Source organism: Geotrypetes seraphini, chromosome 8, assembly GCF_902459505.1.
Source record: "Geotrypetes seraphini chromosome 8, aGeoSer1.1, whole genome shotgun sequence".
In the NCBI taxonomy this organism is placed as follows: Eukaryota; Metazoa; Chordata; class Amphibia; order Gymnophiona; family Dermophiidae; genus Geotrypetes; species Geotrypetes seraphini.
Window position 1 is genome coordinate 56,664,542 of NC_047091.1, and position 15,755 is coordinate 56,680,296.

A 15,755-nucleotide genomic window follows, 5' to 3' on the forward strand; every position below is an offset into this window, starting at 1 on the left:
ATACTGTCCAGTGTCACCACTGAAGGTTTCACCAATGGAGAGCTGATCTCCATGCCTGCTCCCAACTCTCCCAGCTCCCCTCCTGTTCCCACAGTCACTCGATCTGAGGTTTCTCCTGCAAACTCCATTCGGCAGGGTGCCCCTGGCAGAGCTGCAGTTGAAGCTGAGTGTGGTGTTGGGACAGCTGCTGGCGGAGACAACCAGATCTCCAAATTGGGACTATTGACAAGACACTGTGGTATAGTACTTCAGCTATTCTGGTCCAACAAGTGTTATTTCTGATATCCTACAAACAAACATTATATCATTTCTGAAATATTTACATAAGCTATTTTTATGGATTTCTAATACCGTTAATAAAAGACATGACTGGCTGCATAACAGGCATTTAATGGAAGGAGTGTATATAGAGGGGATTGTCTGATGGTGGCCATTTAGTTGAAGAGAAAGGTCTTTATTGCTCCTCAGGAGGTCATCAGTGAGTTCTGTGATCTGATCTGTGAAGGCAGTTGGTTCCAGAGCCGAGGGACGAAGTGGCTGTAGGAACGTTTATGTATGGAATCTTGAGAGCCTCATGTACATGCTGCAGCTCCAGAATAGGCCTCCAGCTATCTGAGTCATTCATTAGCACGACAAAGTATATGGAGTATCTGCCAGAGCTGGAAAGGTTGGGCAGCATCTGCTCTAGAACTTGAATATCCAGCAAGTACTTAGAGTGCCTTATCCGGGTGCCCTGTGGGAGATTCCACTAATCAATTGGTCAGAGTCCGGGCGAATTCCAATTGCAGCCCAACCAAATAAAGTCCAGAACACACTGGTTGGACAAAATGCAAACCCAAGCCAGCAGGAATGCTGACAGACTGTCCCTTATCTGTAGCGGGGGTCCCCCAGTCTGATGGCATGGTGCCTTCTTGGTAGGTATGAAGAGGCATAATTGGACATCATACTTTAATTTATTTATTGCAATTTGCTGTTCTTTGGTGCCACTCAAGAAAGATGCTGTAGGCGTTTACTTAGTTTTGCATAATTGCTAGGCTGGCCCTAATCAACCCTCCTGAATTCTGTCACTTTTCAGAGATCATAGGAGAGAGATTTTTTAGAAGTGACTCTTATTGGCATAGTATAATTAAGTGAAATGAATTAATTACACTACAAAAAAGAGTGAATTTTAGAATGCTGGAAAACAGTGCAGTTCGTTTTAAAAGCAGCTACACTTGTAAATTGTGATTTTAGAAATCTGCCATTTATATGTGTAGATCCCCCAGGATGCAATGATTTCAAGGGGGTGTGGCCTTGCACAACTGGGTGGGCAAAAACAATATACCTGTATTTCCCAGTTTACAATAGAATCACACATACTGTATATTCAAAACAACTTCCCTTTTTGTTCTGAGCACAAATAGATTTGAAAAAAATTATTCATTTCAGTCAGGGCTTTAAAGGTGACCAAAAAGAACAGCAAATAGCCTATTATTGAGAGTGAGAGCCGTCTAAAGAGAATACAAAGAAAATACCTAAGACAATAATTTTAAAGTGATTATGAGCTCTCAGAGTGAGGTGTAAAGCTTAAGTGGAGGCTGTTAAAATATTAACAGGATGTAAAAGTATGGCCATGTTACCCCCCTGCTCCACAAGGAACACTAGCTGCCAGTTTCACATAGGATTTTAGAGGTGATTCTTTCTCTAGTACAAAAGACACCTAACACTCAGACCTACCTGTTTACCTTTCACGATTACTCATACCATACTTACCAACTAGAAATCTAAGATCCTCTCAAACTAATAACCTAATAGTCCCATCCTTTAGAACCATTAGCCTTGATTTCATATGTGCAAAGATATTTAGGGGCCTATTTTCAAAAAAAGAAAAACATCCCAAAAAGTCACAAAATAGCAGATGTTTTTTCTGCAAAAATGCCCAAATTGCTATTTTCAAAACTCATTTCAAGGCATTTTCACCACAGCTTGTTCACAGTTCATCTAAATCTCATAGGAGCATGTTGGTGAGGGGGTATTTGGGTGGAACTAAGATGGACGTATGATTTGGATGTTTTTCAGCAATAATGGAACACTGTAAAAATGTCAGGGCAAGAAATAGGACATCTTTGGCTAGACCTGTTTATATAATGACTAAATGCAAAAAAGGTGCCCAAACTGACCACATGACCAGAGATAAAGGTAGAGATAAAGGTATGACCCTCCCCCTTAAATCCCCAGTGATCATAGTGACAGTACATACCAGTGTCTATGACAGCTACAGATATAATGGCCATTCTTCTTAGATCAGCAAAGTGGTTGGTGCAGTGGACTCTAGAAAAGAGAATCCAGGCACATATCCTACTTTAACTGGTACACTTTAGTGGAAGTATGAGTGCCCCACAAACTACAAAATAATTACCGAACCCATATTCAGAACCATTGTAATGGTGTACAACTGGGTAGAATATAATTTTTGCTACTCCTGGAGGGCTCAGTATAAAATATAAGGGAGTTATGATGCTATGTATGCCTGGGGTCTTTTATGTAAAGTTCATTGCAATGCTCCCTAGGTTGTAAAGTTCCCAGGTTCCCTAGGTCTAGTAAGATTGAACCCAATGACTTGTTTCTTTTATGTTTTCCCCCTAGACATTTTCTTATTTGAAAATGCCCTGAAAGAAAAATGCACGGAGCACAAAAATGTCTAAATTTTTGAACCAATATCAACATGGTCAGCTAAGTTTTTTGTGGTCAAAAATAGACCAGATATTCAATGTTGGATACTAGAAACAGCCTGGCATTGAATACCCAGGCTTGGTGAGGGCCGTGGAAATCAGTCCTGCTATATCCTGCAATCTGAATATCATCCCTGTGTCCTATACAGGTAGGAGGAATTTCAGTAAATGGCACCAAAGTTAGGTGCCAAGATGATCCAAGCGAAGCTAGTATTCTGTAAAGGGAGTTATGCACAAAGCTTTACAAAATACTACTGTAGCTTAGCATACATTTTGGCCCTGACTCTTTAAAAGACGCCTGAAGTTAGGTGCCAAGATTAGACCGCCTAGCCAAGGGGTGGGCAACTCCGGACTTCGAGGGCCGGAATCCAGTCGGGTTTTCAGGATTCCCCCAATGAATATGCATGAGATCTATTTGCTTGTACTGCTTTCAATGCATATTCATTGGGGAAATCCTGAAAACCCGACTAGATTCCGGCCCTCGAGGACCGGAGTTGCCCACTCCTGGCCTAGCATATCTAGTCATCTAACTTAATTATTTAATAAGCTTAAGCAGCGCTGATAATTGGTAATCAGTACCTTATCATTACGAGCTTAATTAAAATTAATTGAATGGTAGGCGCCTACCGCTTTCAAATACGCACCTAGCCCAAGGCGCTTACCAAAAAGAGAGGATTGTAGGCGGATCTTGGGCGAGTTTTGCTCTAGGCACCTAAAATAGATGTGGAGGGGCATAATCAAAAAAAACATCTAAGTTCCCTTTTGGCCTAAGGCCTTAAACGTTCAAAGTAGAAGCAGGGAAAATGTCCATTATCAAAAAAAACATCCAAAAGGAGGTTTTTTTTATAATGGCCTGCCTCTACGTTCAGCTGTTTAAACGCCAAGACCACCACTATGTCTAAACTTACACCATATAATCAACCTAAAAAAAGCCTAAGTCCCAAATGCCCAAAACAAGGGCTTTTAGGCGAAGGAGGAACCAGTCTTTCGCCTAAAAGCTGGATTCTGTAACCAGTGTCTGTCAAAAACAACACCGGTTGGAGAATCTACCCCTTCCCCCTACAACGATCCGGGCAGGAGGGTGCCCAAGCCCTCCTGCCCTGACGAACCATGACCCCCCCCCCCCCCCGACAACATCGGGGCAAGAGGGAGCCCAAGCCCTCTTGCCCCGTGATCCCCAATCCCCCCTCCCCCGCCGAGTCCGATGAGGCCAGGAGGGAGCCCAAGCCCTTCTGGCCCGGGGACACCCTCTAACCGCCACCCCCCACTAAAATACGGGCAGGAGGGATCCCTGGCCTTCCTGCCCTCGACGCAACCCCCCACCACCACCGCCCCCCCGAACCCCTGATCAGCCCCCCCACCAATTTGCGACCCCCCCCACCGACCCCATGGCCCCCCCACCCCCAATTCCACCCCCCGTACCTTGAAATCATTGGCCGGACGGACGGGTGCCAAGCCCACCCGTCCAGCAGACCAGCCATCTCAGGAATGGGGCCGGATTGGCCCAGGTGGCTCAAACCCTGCACACAGGTGGGGCCTGAGGCGCCTGGGCACTATGTGCTGCATCCTTTAGCACCTATGTCCTAGGCGCTATTTATAGAATCCTAGTTTTGTGCCTAATTTTGGCTAATTTGGATGCTAATTTTGGGTGTGAGCGCTTACGCCTGCCAAAGGTTAGTATAAATGCTGACACCCAACTGCAGATAGGCTAGGCACACAAATGCAGGTATTCTATAACATTACGCCTAATTTCTGGGAGTGTCCCTGACCTATCTATGCGCATCCCATGGCCATAGCCCCCTTTGAAGTTGTGCACTATAACATTTATTCACACATTATAGAATAAGGTACAGTATAGGGCAGATCCACATATAACTTCTAATCACTTCCAATTAACACCGTTAATAAATTGCTAGTGCCTAATTAGCTAATTAGTTTACTTGCGGATCTGAGATCCACATCCAAATTTGGGTGACCTTTACTGAGTTCTCCCCTTAAGGTACAAATTTCAACATTAAGCGTACAGGCTTTTCTTGGCATGCCCTTAAAATCTGGAATATAGTAATTGCTTGCCGGCATTTCATAGTTTGTTGATTGTAACAGCGCACTCAACTAAGTACCTGGAGTTTTATGCCACTTGTTGATTTTATTGTTATTTTTACTGCCTTGGGTCTGCGGGTGGGGTTTTGTGGGTTTTTAAAAAAAATCTTTATTCATTTTTAAAACTTTCAACAAGTGTAACATAAGATACAATCATTTTATCCTTTAACATCACTAAATATACCATCAAAATCTAACCCTCCCTTATACCCAAGAATTGTTTTTAAGCATAAGAAATCATAAAATATTCCCTTCCTCCCCTCCCCACCCTGGACATGTATGAACAAAGGGAGAAAATAATATTCATTCTGTACAATATTTTGTTAATGGCTCCCAAACATCCCTAAATTTCTTAAAATGCCCCTGTTGTATAGCTATTACCTGTTCCATTTTAAAGATTTGGCATAATGAATTCCACCAAAAATTATAATTCAGTCAAGCCCAATTTTTCATAATTTGCTGTATGACAACCCCTGTCATGATGAGCAAAAGTTTATTATTATTGAAGAGATTTGACTCTTGGCTCTCAAATAACACAGTGTCATATGATAATGCCACCGGATTTTCCAGTAGATTATTCACTTGGCCCCAAATGGATTTCCAAAAGCTAAGTATCAATGGATAATAGAATAGTAAATGATCTATTGTCCCAGCTTCGAGATTACAGTGCCAGAATCTATTAGACTTAGAACTATCTACTTTGTGTAAACGAACTGGGGTCCAGACTGCTCTATATAACAAAAAAACCAAGTTGTCTCATAGATGCCGATGCCGTACATCTCATCCTCCAAGACCAAATTCATGGCCATTGAGACGCAGTAATTTTTTTTTTTAGTTCAAAGAGTTTTATTGATTTTATAAGTATGAAATACAAAGCCAACAATATGGGTGTTCCAACAAGGAACACAGTATAACAAGGTCATTAACAAGTGTGAAGTGCATCCAAAATGAAACAACAATCATTAATGGGTAAATGCATAGATAATAAAGAGGTAAGATGGCATAAATCATGAAAAGGATATAGAACATATTAGGTAAAATGCTCTAATGAAGTACCAGAATAATCAGTCAAACAAATCCAAACAAAAAAGAAAGTAATGCATACAATATAATAAATGGTACATCCAAAGAAGTGCCTGTAAAATCATTTGAGACAGGGTGAGGCAAAACAGAGATCATATAAATGAATGTAGAAGTCAAGGATCTGAGACAGACCACTCTTTGGTTTCTTATTCAAAAATCCAGATATTAATTTATACCACTGTGCGGCCTGGTGTCCCAGGAAGTCCACCTGAAAACATAAGACTGGCAAACTATGCTGATTAGTTAGATTTTTCCATTCAGGGAACCCCTTCTGAATGGCCTGCTTCAATTGCAACCATCTAGAATTTTGTGATTTGTTAAGACCAAATTTGTGTTGCAATTGTGAAAAGTCAAGCAGCTTACCATTTGATATAACATCATCCAAAGTGTGTATATCTGCCTTCATCCAGTGTTTCCAGATGACCTTAAACCCACCAATTTAAATCTTGGAGTCCAGCCAGAGAGACGGACAAGTGGATTTATGGATTGGAATAGGTGTCAAATTATTGATAAATTTAAAGTTTGCCACGTGTCTAGTAAAATTATATTGTCCTTATACAATCTAGGTAACTTGATACTTAGAACATGACCTAATCGCAATGGAGATATGAGTTGCCATTCCAACCATAACCAGTCTGGGAAATTTTCCATGAGTTCAGGGAGGACCCAGTACATACCCTAACACATAATATAGGCTTGATGATACCTATAAAAGTTGGGAAAATTTACCCCACCCTCCGCAATTGGTTTTTGTAGAGATACCAAGGCAATTCTTGCTGCTTTAGCCTTAGCTAAAGGAGGTGGTATTGCATTGCCAACCTGTCCGAGAATAGTTTCAAACAATCTGTAGGTATCCGGGAAACCCAGGGACCGGGCACACTCATGTATGCTGGCCACACGATACTGCTCTGGATGGAAAAAACGATCCTGCTTGCCCATAGGTTTTGGATTGGTGACAGTTGTACTGAAGAAGCCATTCCATTCTAGTCTCACACCTCATTCAAGCAGCTATCAGCGCACTTATATCTTTGCAGATGTAGTCTCTGAGAATGGGCTGATACTAAGAACCTCTGATTTGCCTCTGAAACCAGGACTGAGATTCCCAATTGTAGAAAATTTCAAGGGCAGAAGCTCCATTCCTAATTTCTGGCAGGACCGACATGGTGCCACGCACTGTGATGCTTCAGAACAGACTGGAGTTTAGTCGCACAATATTGCTTCTTGTCATCCACTACCACGCTGAGCTGACAGGCCTGCAGCGCAAAGATATGCACTGGTTCAGAGAACATGGGCAGCTTCTCCCCCAGAGCTGCTGTCAGAATAATGGTTCTTTTCCGCATCTGAGCTACTCCATACTGCCCAGCCTGCATCACCCCACTGAAAGCCCCTGCCCGATGCAGTGAAGGGTCAGCTTCAGCATCATGGACTGCCCGAAGAACACAAAGATCCTGACTCTCTCGAACATGAAGCACCTGGGCCGGCAACAAACACAATCGCTGAGAAAGGAAATCACCATAGAGTTCCCGAACCTGGAGTAAATGTGTGAGTTGAATCTGTTCACTTAAACCTTGGCAGGGGAGGGGGGCTGCCACAAGCATCTCCCTTTGTTTTTGTGCTGTGTGCCTCGAGGAAATAGAAGCGGCGTCCTATTTACAGCTCTCTCAGACGTTGACTGGGGGGTCACTGTGAAAATTCTTCACCGGAAGTGGCGGTGGCAAAGGAAGGCAAATCTCCAGAGCTTATCAACAATAACAACCCCAGCCCTGCCCCCAAATCCACGAATTGAGCTGCATATACCTCCCCCCACGTCCTCCGAGATCTCCATCAGAGGCAGCATCCAAGGGCCCATCAAATTGTAAGTAAACTCGGCAGGCAGCAGAGGCCTAAACAAATGGGCTCATAGGATTACAGGCCCCAAAATAGAACAAAGGCAGATGAAGGCCGCACTGATTGTTCCACCCACCTCCTCTGCCATCACTAACCTCCTCTGACGTCAGGTATAAATCTGCATATGATTAATATAATGAGCTGTAACTTCCATTTAGGCTCAAAACCCTCTCCTGCTTTTTGAATGGGAAATAAAAACTGCTCACATAGTTCCATTACAGTTAAAAGTCAGTTGGGACATCCAATAACAAATATTAAAATAATTTAGAACCAAAAACATTAAAACTCTTCTTTAATTCTCCAAAATTCAGAGAACCACAGTAAATAGATATAAAAAAAATAAAACACAGTTTCCACTGATAGAACTGATCATTCAGTTCATTGGTGTTTCTTGATTTGACAAAAACTCTTTCAGTTTTTCAGGGTCTTCAATCTGGTAAAATTTGTCCTTGTAAGTAACCCTCATTAGAGCAGGGTAATAAAACCCATATTTTGCCCCAATCTCCCTTAAAGGTTGCCTCAGTTGTAGAAATTGTTTACGAAGCAGCACTGTCTCACTTGCAAAGACCGGGTTGAACATAAGTTTTGAATCCTTATAAGATAGATTTTTTTGCTTCTTTTGCCACCCTTAGAATTTTTAAAACGTGCTGGAAACACAGCAGGCAAAAAATTATTGATCTAGGTCATGCCTGATCATGAGGTCTCCTTCCTGGGATCCTATGTGCCCTCTCTATTTCATGTGGCACTTTTAAATTGAGAGGAAGTATTTTTGGAATAATTTCCTCCAAAAAAAGATTTCATATTTCTTCCTTCTGCTCCTTCCTTTAAACCCAGGGGCTTTACATGCCAAGTGAGATTTTTTACTGGTTTTGGCACTTTATGTGAACACTTTTTTCACTAATTATAATCATATTAATTTACACATGTGAGCGCCTCGATGATGGTGTGCGGCTGGCATTGCCGACTCCGCTTGTATTAAGCACCAGAGCTACTCTTGCAGTTGCTCTGTAGAGCTTGGAATCCCACAATTCCAATTTATTTCACCATTCCAATTTATTTAATTTTATTAAATGGGTTGATAATTGTTTCTAGGCCAGATTTCTCAGTTGACATGTAACGCTTTAAGGAACATCCATACCATTTAATAGTGTCTTTCAAGTATTGTATTTTCCTTTTGGGGATTTTTGATTATTGGCAATTCATAGAAAACAAAATATGCAGTAGAAGCCTTACACTCCCTCATGTTCCTATCAAGAATGCACATTTTGAAATGAGATTGTCATCAGAATAAAGTGCCATGAAGTGAGAAGCAGACACGTACAGTAGGACATAAATTATAAAAAGATTGTCAGAATAGATTGTCAGAATAGAAAACATAGGAAATCTAATTCAAGATATGAAGATAAAAAGTTAAGTTCCACCTCACAAGAGATTCTGCCGTGGCATAATCTAGCCTTTATGGAAATCCAATTCAATCCAGTAATTAAGCTGCAAATTTCTGTTGATGCATATCTGGAACTTTTTAGGAGGACTTACTCTTTGAGGTATAGGTGTGGCTTGCTGACAATTAGAATTTTTGGCAGACTTCAATTGCTACTGGGAAATGATTAGAACCCTCCCACTTGCACTGTGTTCAATGCAGATTTTGACATGTAAAGACTCATCAGACTTAGTATGTGCCTGAAAAGATATTGACATCTGTGCAAAGTCTAGTAAAATGAATGCTGACATATAGGACATACATTCTTAAAAGAACAACAGGATCAAATGTGAGGGAGAATCCAGTCAAGGATAAGAAGAAAAAACTTTGCTTCCTCTCAAGATGGATGTTGCTGTGGCACAGACCCTTTTTCTTGTTGTCTCTCTTTCCTGCCTAATGATCTTCATAAGGAAGAGAATGTACCAAAGAGACAAACTTCCACCAGGTCCAACTCCTCTTCCATTTATAGGCAACTTATTGCAGATAGAAACCAATGGAACAGGCAAAGCTCTTATGAAGGTAAGTCTGGTTTCTTATCCTGTGCCTGGCCAGGAAAAACCAATAGTTTGTTTGCAACTCGTGTGACAGTTTTACCCACTATAAGCTGGATTCTGTATATGGAGTTGAGGTTTGTGCATGCACATAGGTGTGAATAACCAATGCGTGTGACCAACTTAATCGATTAACTGGCTCATTCGGCGTTGAAAATTGGCAATTAACACCTGTTAATTAATGCTAATTTGCATCAATTAGAAGTTACACGAAAAGCTTGGTAGGCACATTGCACAAAGTGGTATGTGCCATGTCCATTGCTTGAATCTAAAATGGCATTTTGCCAGGGGCAGATGTGGTCACATCATGCGCATTACTAGAAGTTATAAGCCAATCAACTGGTTTGATCATAACTTAGGCACAGACTTTTAGGTCTGGTTGTAGCTGGCCTAAATGGGTGCACCTAAAAGTTATGACACACACTATGTATGATTCTGTAATGAAAGCATATTTTTTACAGAATCACACTTAGCACCTTGCTTGTTGGCGCTAATTTTTTAGGTGCCATATATAGAATCAGGGGGTATTTGATTATAATCTACACATTTATATGGACTGTGAACATTTATCTTATTATATCTTATAAATAGAGAGAATAATTCATAAATTTTAGCCACCATAGTTAATTCTGTCAGAATGACACTTGTGTCAGACGCATAGAGATGTGGTTGTGAGTCAGCCTTCTTGCACATCATCCTGCAAGTGCAGTTCTGTCTAGATAATTCCTGTTATGAGATTATACGCCTTACCTTTACATTTTCCTTCTTTCTCTTATGGGTCAAACCGAGTATGGTTTAAATGAGAAGAAAGATATTTAATCAGTGAATTGAATAGATGTGAGTAAGACACTCCGCATTCAAAGAAATGAGTGGTCTGAGTTTTACAGAGACTTCTGTTGATTTCCATTGCAGATGAGTGAGAAATATGGCCCTGTCTTCAGGCTATATTTTGGGTCACAATTGACGGTGGTAGTGTGCGGCTATGAAGCAGTGAAGGAAGCTCTTGTTGATCAAGGAGAGGCGTTTGGTGGAAGAGGAAGCATGGAGACACTTAATCAGGTTTTGCAGGGATTTGGTAAATAATATTCTATATAATGATATTAGTAAATTCATACTTCTATAAATCTCTAAATGAAACATTAATACATTTTAGAGTATATATACTAAACCATATTTTTTAATTAATTTAAATTAACAGGAAAAGTTAATTGGAAGTAGCTGCAAAATCTGTGTGGTATATGTTTGTAACAACTCCTGAAGAATCTCAACATAAGAGACCCAATCAACGCAGCGCTGCCCACTGGCTGCTTGATCGACAAATGATGCATATTTAAATGCCTAGTAATGGCCCACAAACTCTTCCACGACATGGTATTGGCTATATGGCCTACAAACCTCTGCCCTACATGCTAAATTGACCGCTTCTCTCACAAGAAGAAAAGTGATTATGAGCGCTCTCCACAGTGGTTAAAGTTACAGCCTCAGCACCCTGAGGTTGTGGGTTCAAACCCACTGCTCCTTGTGACCTTGGGCAAGTCACTTAATCCCCCCATTGCCCCAGGTACATTAGATAGATTGTGAGCCCACCAGGACAGACAGGGAAAAATGCTTGAGTACCTGAAGAAATTCATGTAAACCGTTCTGAGCTTCCCTGGGAGAACGGTATAGAAAATTGAATAAATAAATAAACTACCTGCTGCACCTCTGGAACAAGCTACCTCCCCGCATATGATCATTAGAAGGTCTACCGAGCTTCAGGAAGGCAATAAAAACTCACCTTTTCACTTGATCCTCTATAAGAGTGCATCGATCCAAATTCCCCGAACCTTCTGACAAAGTGCCCCGAATCCCTCCACTGTCTCGAGTCTCAAATACTATGTGCTTTGTCCTATGCCTGACCATACCATGTTTTCTCCTACAATGTTCTTCTCATCCAATGTTCTTCCACACTGTCATACTATTCTCCATCTTTGTCCTAATACATTATAATGTACTATACCATACACCATATTTACCATGTTATGTCTGCCATGCTACAATCTCTCATACCATGTCTGCCACATGTTTGCTATTCCATGTCTTCCATGCTGGTGACCAGAGAATTAGATATAGAGAGAGTGCTAGATGTGGTATATTTAGATTTCAGCAAGCGTCTAATAAATAAACTGAATGCCCTCGGGATGGGTTCCAAAGTGACAAGCTGGATCAAGAACTGGTTAAGTGGAAGGCGACAGAGGGTAGTGATCAATGGAGATTGCTCTGAGGAAAGGGATGTTGCCAGTGGTGTGCCTCAAGTTTCTGTTCTTGGGTCTGTTCTTTTTAACATTTTATAAACAATATTGCTAAAGGACTGTCAGGTAAGATTTGCCTCACTGCGGATGATACCAAAATCTGCAATAGAGTAGACACCCAGGATGGTGTGAATGACATGAAGAAAGACCTTGCAAAGCTTGAAGAATGGTCTGAAATTTGGCAGCTAAAATTTAATGCTAAGAAATGCAAGGTCATGCATTTAGCTGAAGGAACGGTACAATTTAGGGGATGAAGAACTTATGTGCACGACAGAAGAGTGGAACATGGATGTGATTGTATGTGATGATCTTAAGGTGGCCAAACAGGTTGAAAACAGTGACAGTGAAAGCTAGAAGGATGCTAGGGTGCATAGGGAGAGGTATGGCCAGTAGGAAAAAGGAGGTATTGATACCCCTGGATAAGACTTTGGTGAGACCTAATTTAGAATAGTGTATGCAATTCTGGAGGCAGAACCTTCAAAAGATATAAAAAGGATGGAATCGGTCCAGAGGAAGGATACTAAAATGGTGCATGGTCTTCATCATAAGCAGTATTGGGACAGACTTAAAGATCTCAATCTGTATACTTTGGAGGAAAGGTGCGAGAGGGAAGATATGATTGATACATTTAAATATCTACGTGGCTTAAATGCGTATGAGTCGAGTCTCTTTCATTTTATAGGAAGCTCTGAAATGAGAGGGCATGGGATGAAGTTAAGAGGTAATAGATTCAGGTGTAATCTAAGGAAATACTTTTTTACAGAAAGGGTGATAGATGCATGGAATAGTCTCCTGGAAGAGGTGGTGGAGACAAAGACCGTGTCTGAATTCAAGAAAGCATGGGATAGGCACATGAGCTTGCTCGATTATTGCAATATTATTTACTTGGGTTCCTTCAAAAAAACCATTCTAAGACTCAGAGTTATTCAAAATTCAGCAGTTCGACTGATCTTTAGGCTGAAAAAATGGGAACACATAAGCCCCTACTATCAAAGACTCCATTGGCTGCCCCTAGAGGCGCGAATCCTGTTTAAGTTCGCTTGTCTATATTATAAATCAATATTTGGTCTGCTCCCACTTACCTGGTTTCCCACTTCAATCTGGCAAATTATTTTAGACCCACACGAAGAATTCATCTGTTCACCTATCTGACAATAAAAGCCTGCCACTACAAAAGATTCTTGGACAGAACTCTTGCTTTCCAGGCAGGCAAATGGAACGACTGGCTTAGTAACATTTCCGTGCACTCTTCATCCTACTTAAATTTTAGAAAACTATTAAAAACAAGTCTGTTCAATCGATTTGTTAACTAAGAATCTACTCACCACTTCTTATTCAATCCTGTAACCCTATGAACCTTTTAGCTTTCATATTCTTTATTATGTAAGATTGTATTGCTGACTTTGATTGTAACCTCTTCGCTGATTGTCCAGCGCCTCTTGCTGTAAACCGCCTCAAACTTATATGGCTTTGGCGGTATATAAGAATAAAATTATTATTAGTATTGTGGATTGGCAGACTGGATGGGCCATGTGGCTTTTATCTGCAATCATGTTTCTCTGTTTCTGTGTCACACTGTTTTGCTTTCAGATCCTAGGACACTATCACTCCAATATCCCTCTCCCCATCCGTGCATATCAGCTTTTCACCTTTCAGCACATATGGTTCCCTCGGATTTCTACTCCCCAAGTGCATCACTCTGCACTTCTTCGCATTGAATTTTAGTTGCAAACATTAGACCATTCTAACTTTTGCAGATCCTTTTTCATGTTTTCCACTCCCTTCGGGGTGTCCACTCTGTTACTAATCTTGGTATCATCCACAAAAAGGCAAACCTTGCCTTCTAGCCCTTCAGTAATGTCACTCAGAAATATATTAAACAGAATCGGCCCTAACACTGATCCTTATAGCATCCACTACTCACCTTTCCACCACCCTCTGGTTTCTGTCTGTCAACTAGTTTCTAATTCAGTTAACCATTTTGGGTCCTAAATTTTGCCTGTCAAGTTTATTCAGGAACCTCCTATGTGGAACTGTGTCAAAGGCTTTGCTGAAGTCTAAGTAAATTACATCAAGCACACAACCTTGATCCAATTCTCTGATCGCCCAGTCAAAGAATTCACTCAGATTTGTTTGACAGGATTTACCTTTAGTAAAGCCATGTTGCCTCAAATCTTGTAACCCATTGGCAGTGGTGTAGCGAGGTGCCCAAGGTGCTGGTACCCCTCCCCCACCCTCTTCTCCACCCCCACCCCATCCTCTCCATCCCCACCCTCTCATATCTTGCGAGCATGTGCCCTTCCCTTCTCCTGTACCTCGTTAAAGTACATGGCATGAGCAGCAACCCCAACATGCTGCTCACGCCAGCATTATTTCTTCCTCTCACTTCCTAAGTACGGGTCAAGGAAGTGACATCAGAGGAAGAGCAAATGCTGGTGTGAGTAGCAGGTTAGGGTTGCTGCTCGTGCCATGAACATTAATGAGGTATGGGGGAAGGGAAGTGATGCTCACGTGGTAGTGGAGGGGCGGAGAGGAGGATTGGCGCTGGCATGTCCACAAACACAGCGCCTGGGGCGGACCGCCCCCACCCCATACTACGCCACTGCCAATTGGATTCTAGGAAATTCATTATCCTTTCCTTCAGCAACACTTCCATTATTTTTCCAACAATAAAAGTGAGGCTTACAGGCCTGTAGTTTCCTACTTCATCTCTGTGACCACTTTTGTGAAGAGGGACCAGATCTACTCTTCTCCAATCCCATGAAACATTTCCTGTCTCCAAGGAGTTATTGAACAAATCTTCAAGAGCACCCGCTAGAATCTCCCTGAGCTCCCTTAATATCCTGAGATGGATGCTGTCCAGTCCCTTGACTTTGTCTACCTTCAATTTTTCAAGTTGTTCATAAATACTTTTTTGCATAAATGATGCAGTATCCACTCCATTCTCACGCGTAACTATGCCAGTCAATTGTGTTTTTTTTCCCCAGTATTTTCTTCTGTGAACAAAGAGCAGAATTATTTGTTCAGCAACATAGCGTCTTCCTCATCAATCTCCACATAGTGGTTTGTAGCTTCTTTCAGTTTCACAATTCCATTTTTTGCCTTCCTCCTTGTACTAATATACTTGAAAAAAATTTTCTCACCCTTTTTCATATTTCTAGTCATTTGCTCTTCTGTTTGCAGTTTCGCCAGAGGTATTTCTCTCTTGGCCTCTTTCAATTACATCTCGTATTCTTTTCTGTGTTCCTGTTCTTGAGTTTTTTTGTATTTCACAAACGCCAACTCTTTTGCCTTTATTTTCTGTTACTTCTTTGGAAAACCATACCGGTTTCCTCTTTCTCTTGCATTAATTTATTTTCCTCACTTAATAGTCGGTGGTCAATCGTATTGCTCCTTTCAGCTTGCACCACTGTTTTTCTACTTCTCTTATATCCTCCCATCCTATTGGCTCTTTCTTCAGGTATTCCCTCATTTTACTAAAGTCTGCACATTTGAAATCCAGGGCTTTTAGTTTTTATGGTCACCCTCCACTTTAGCTGTTATGTCAAACCAAAGTGTTTAATGATCAATATCACCCAGGTGGACACCAACTTGGACGCTAGATACACTTTCCCCATTTGTGAGCACTAGATCCAGCACTGCTTCTTCCCTC

The 15,755-nt window shown here is 41.4% G+C and overlaps 1 protein-coding gene and 1 pseudogene across 2 annotated transcripts in view; one reads left to right on the top strand and one right to left on the bottom strand.

Moving 5' to 3' along the window:
• Positions 1-252: 252 nt before the first annotated feature.
• Positions 253-8,247, bottom strand: LOC117365455 (annotated as a pseudogene).
• A 1,216-nt stretch (positions 8,248-9,463) lies between these two features.
• LOC117365112 (cytochrome P450 2G1-like) overlaps positions 9,464-15,755 on the top strand; it is a 61,552-nt gene continuing 55,260 nt past the window's right edge. For both annotated transcript variants that reach the window (XM_033955082.1, XM_033955083.1), the window contains exons 1-2: positions 9,464-9,780; positions 10,725-10,887. In XM_033955082.1, the coding sequence (XP_033810973.1) occupies positions 9,604-9,780; positions 10,725-10,887 (340 nt within the window). In that variant the 5' untranslated portion in view covers positions 9,464-9,603. The remainder of the gene's footprint in view (positions 9,781-10,724; positions 10,888-15,755) is intronic.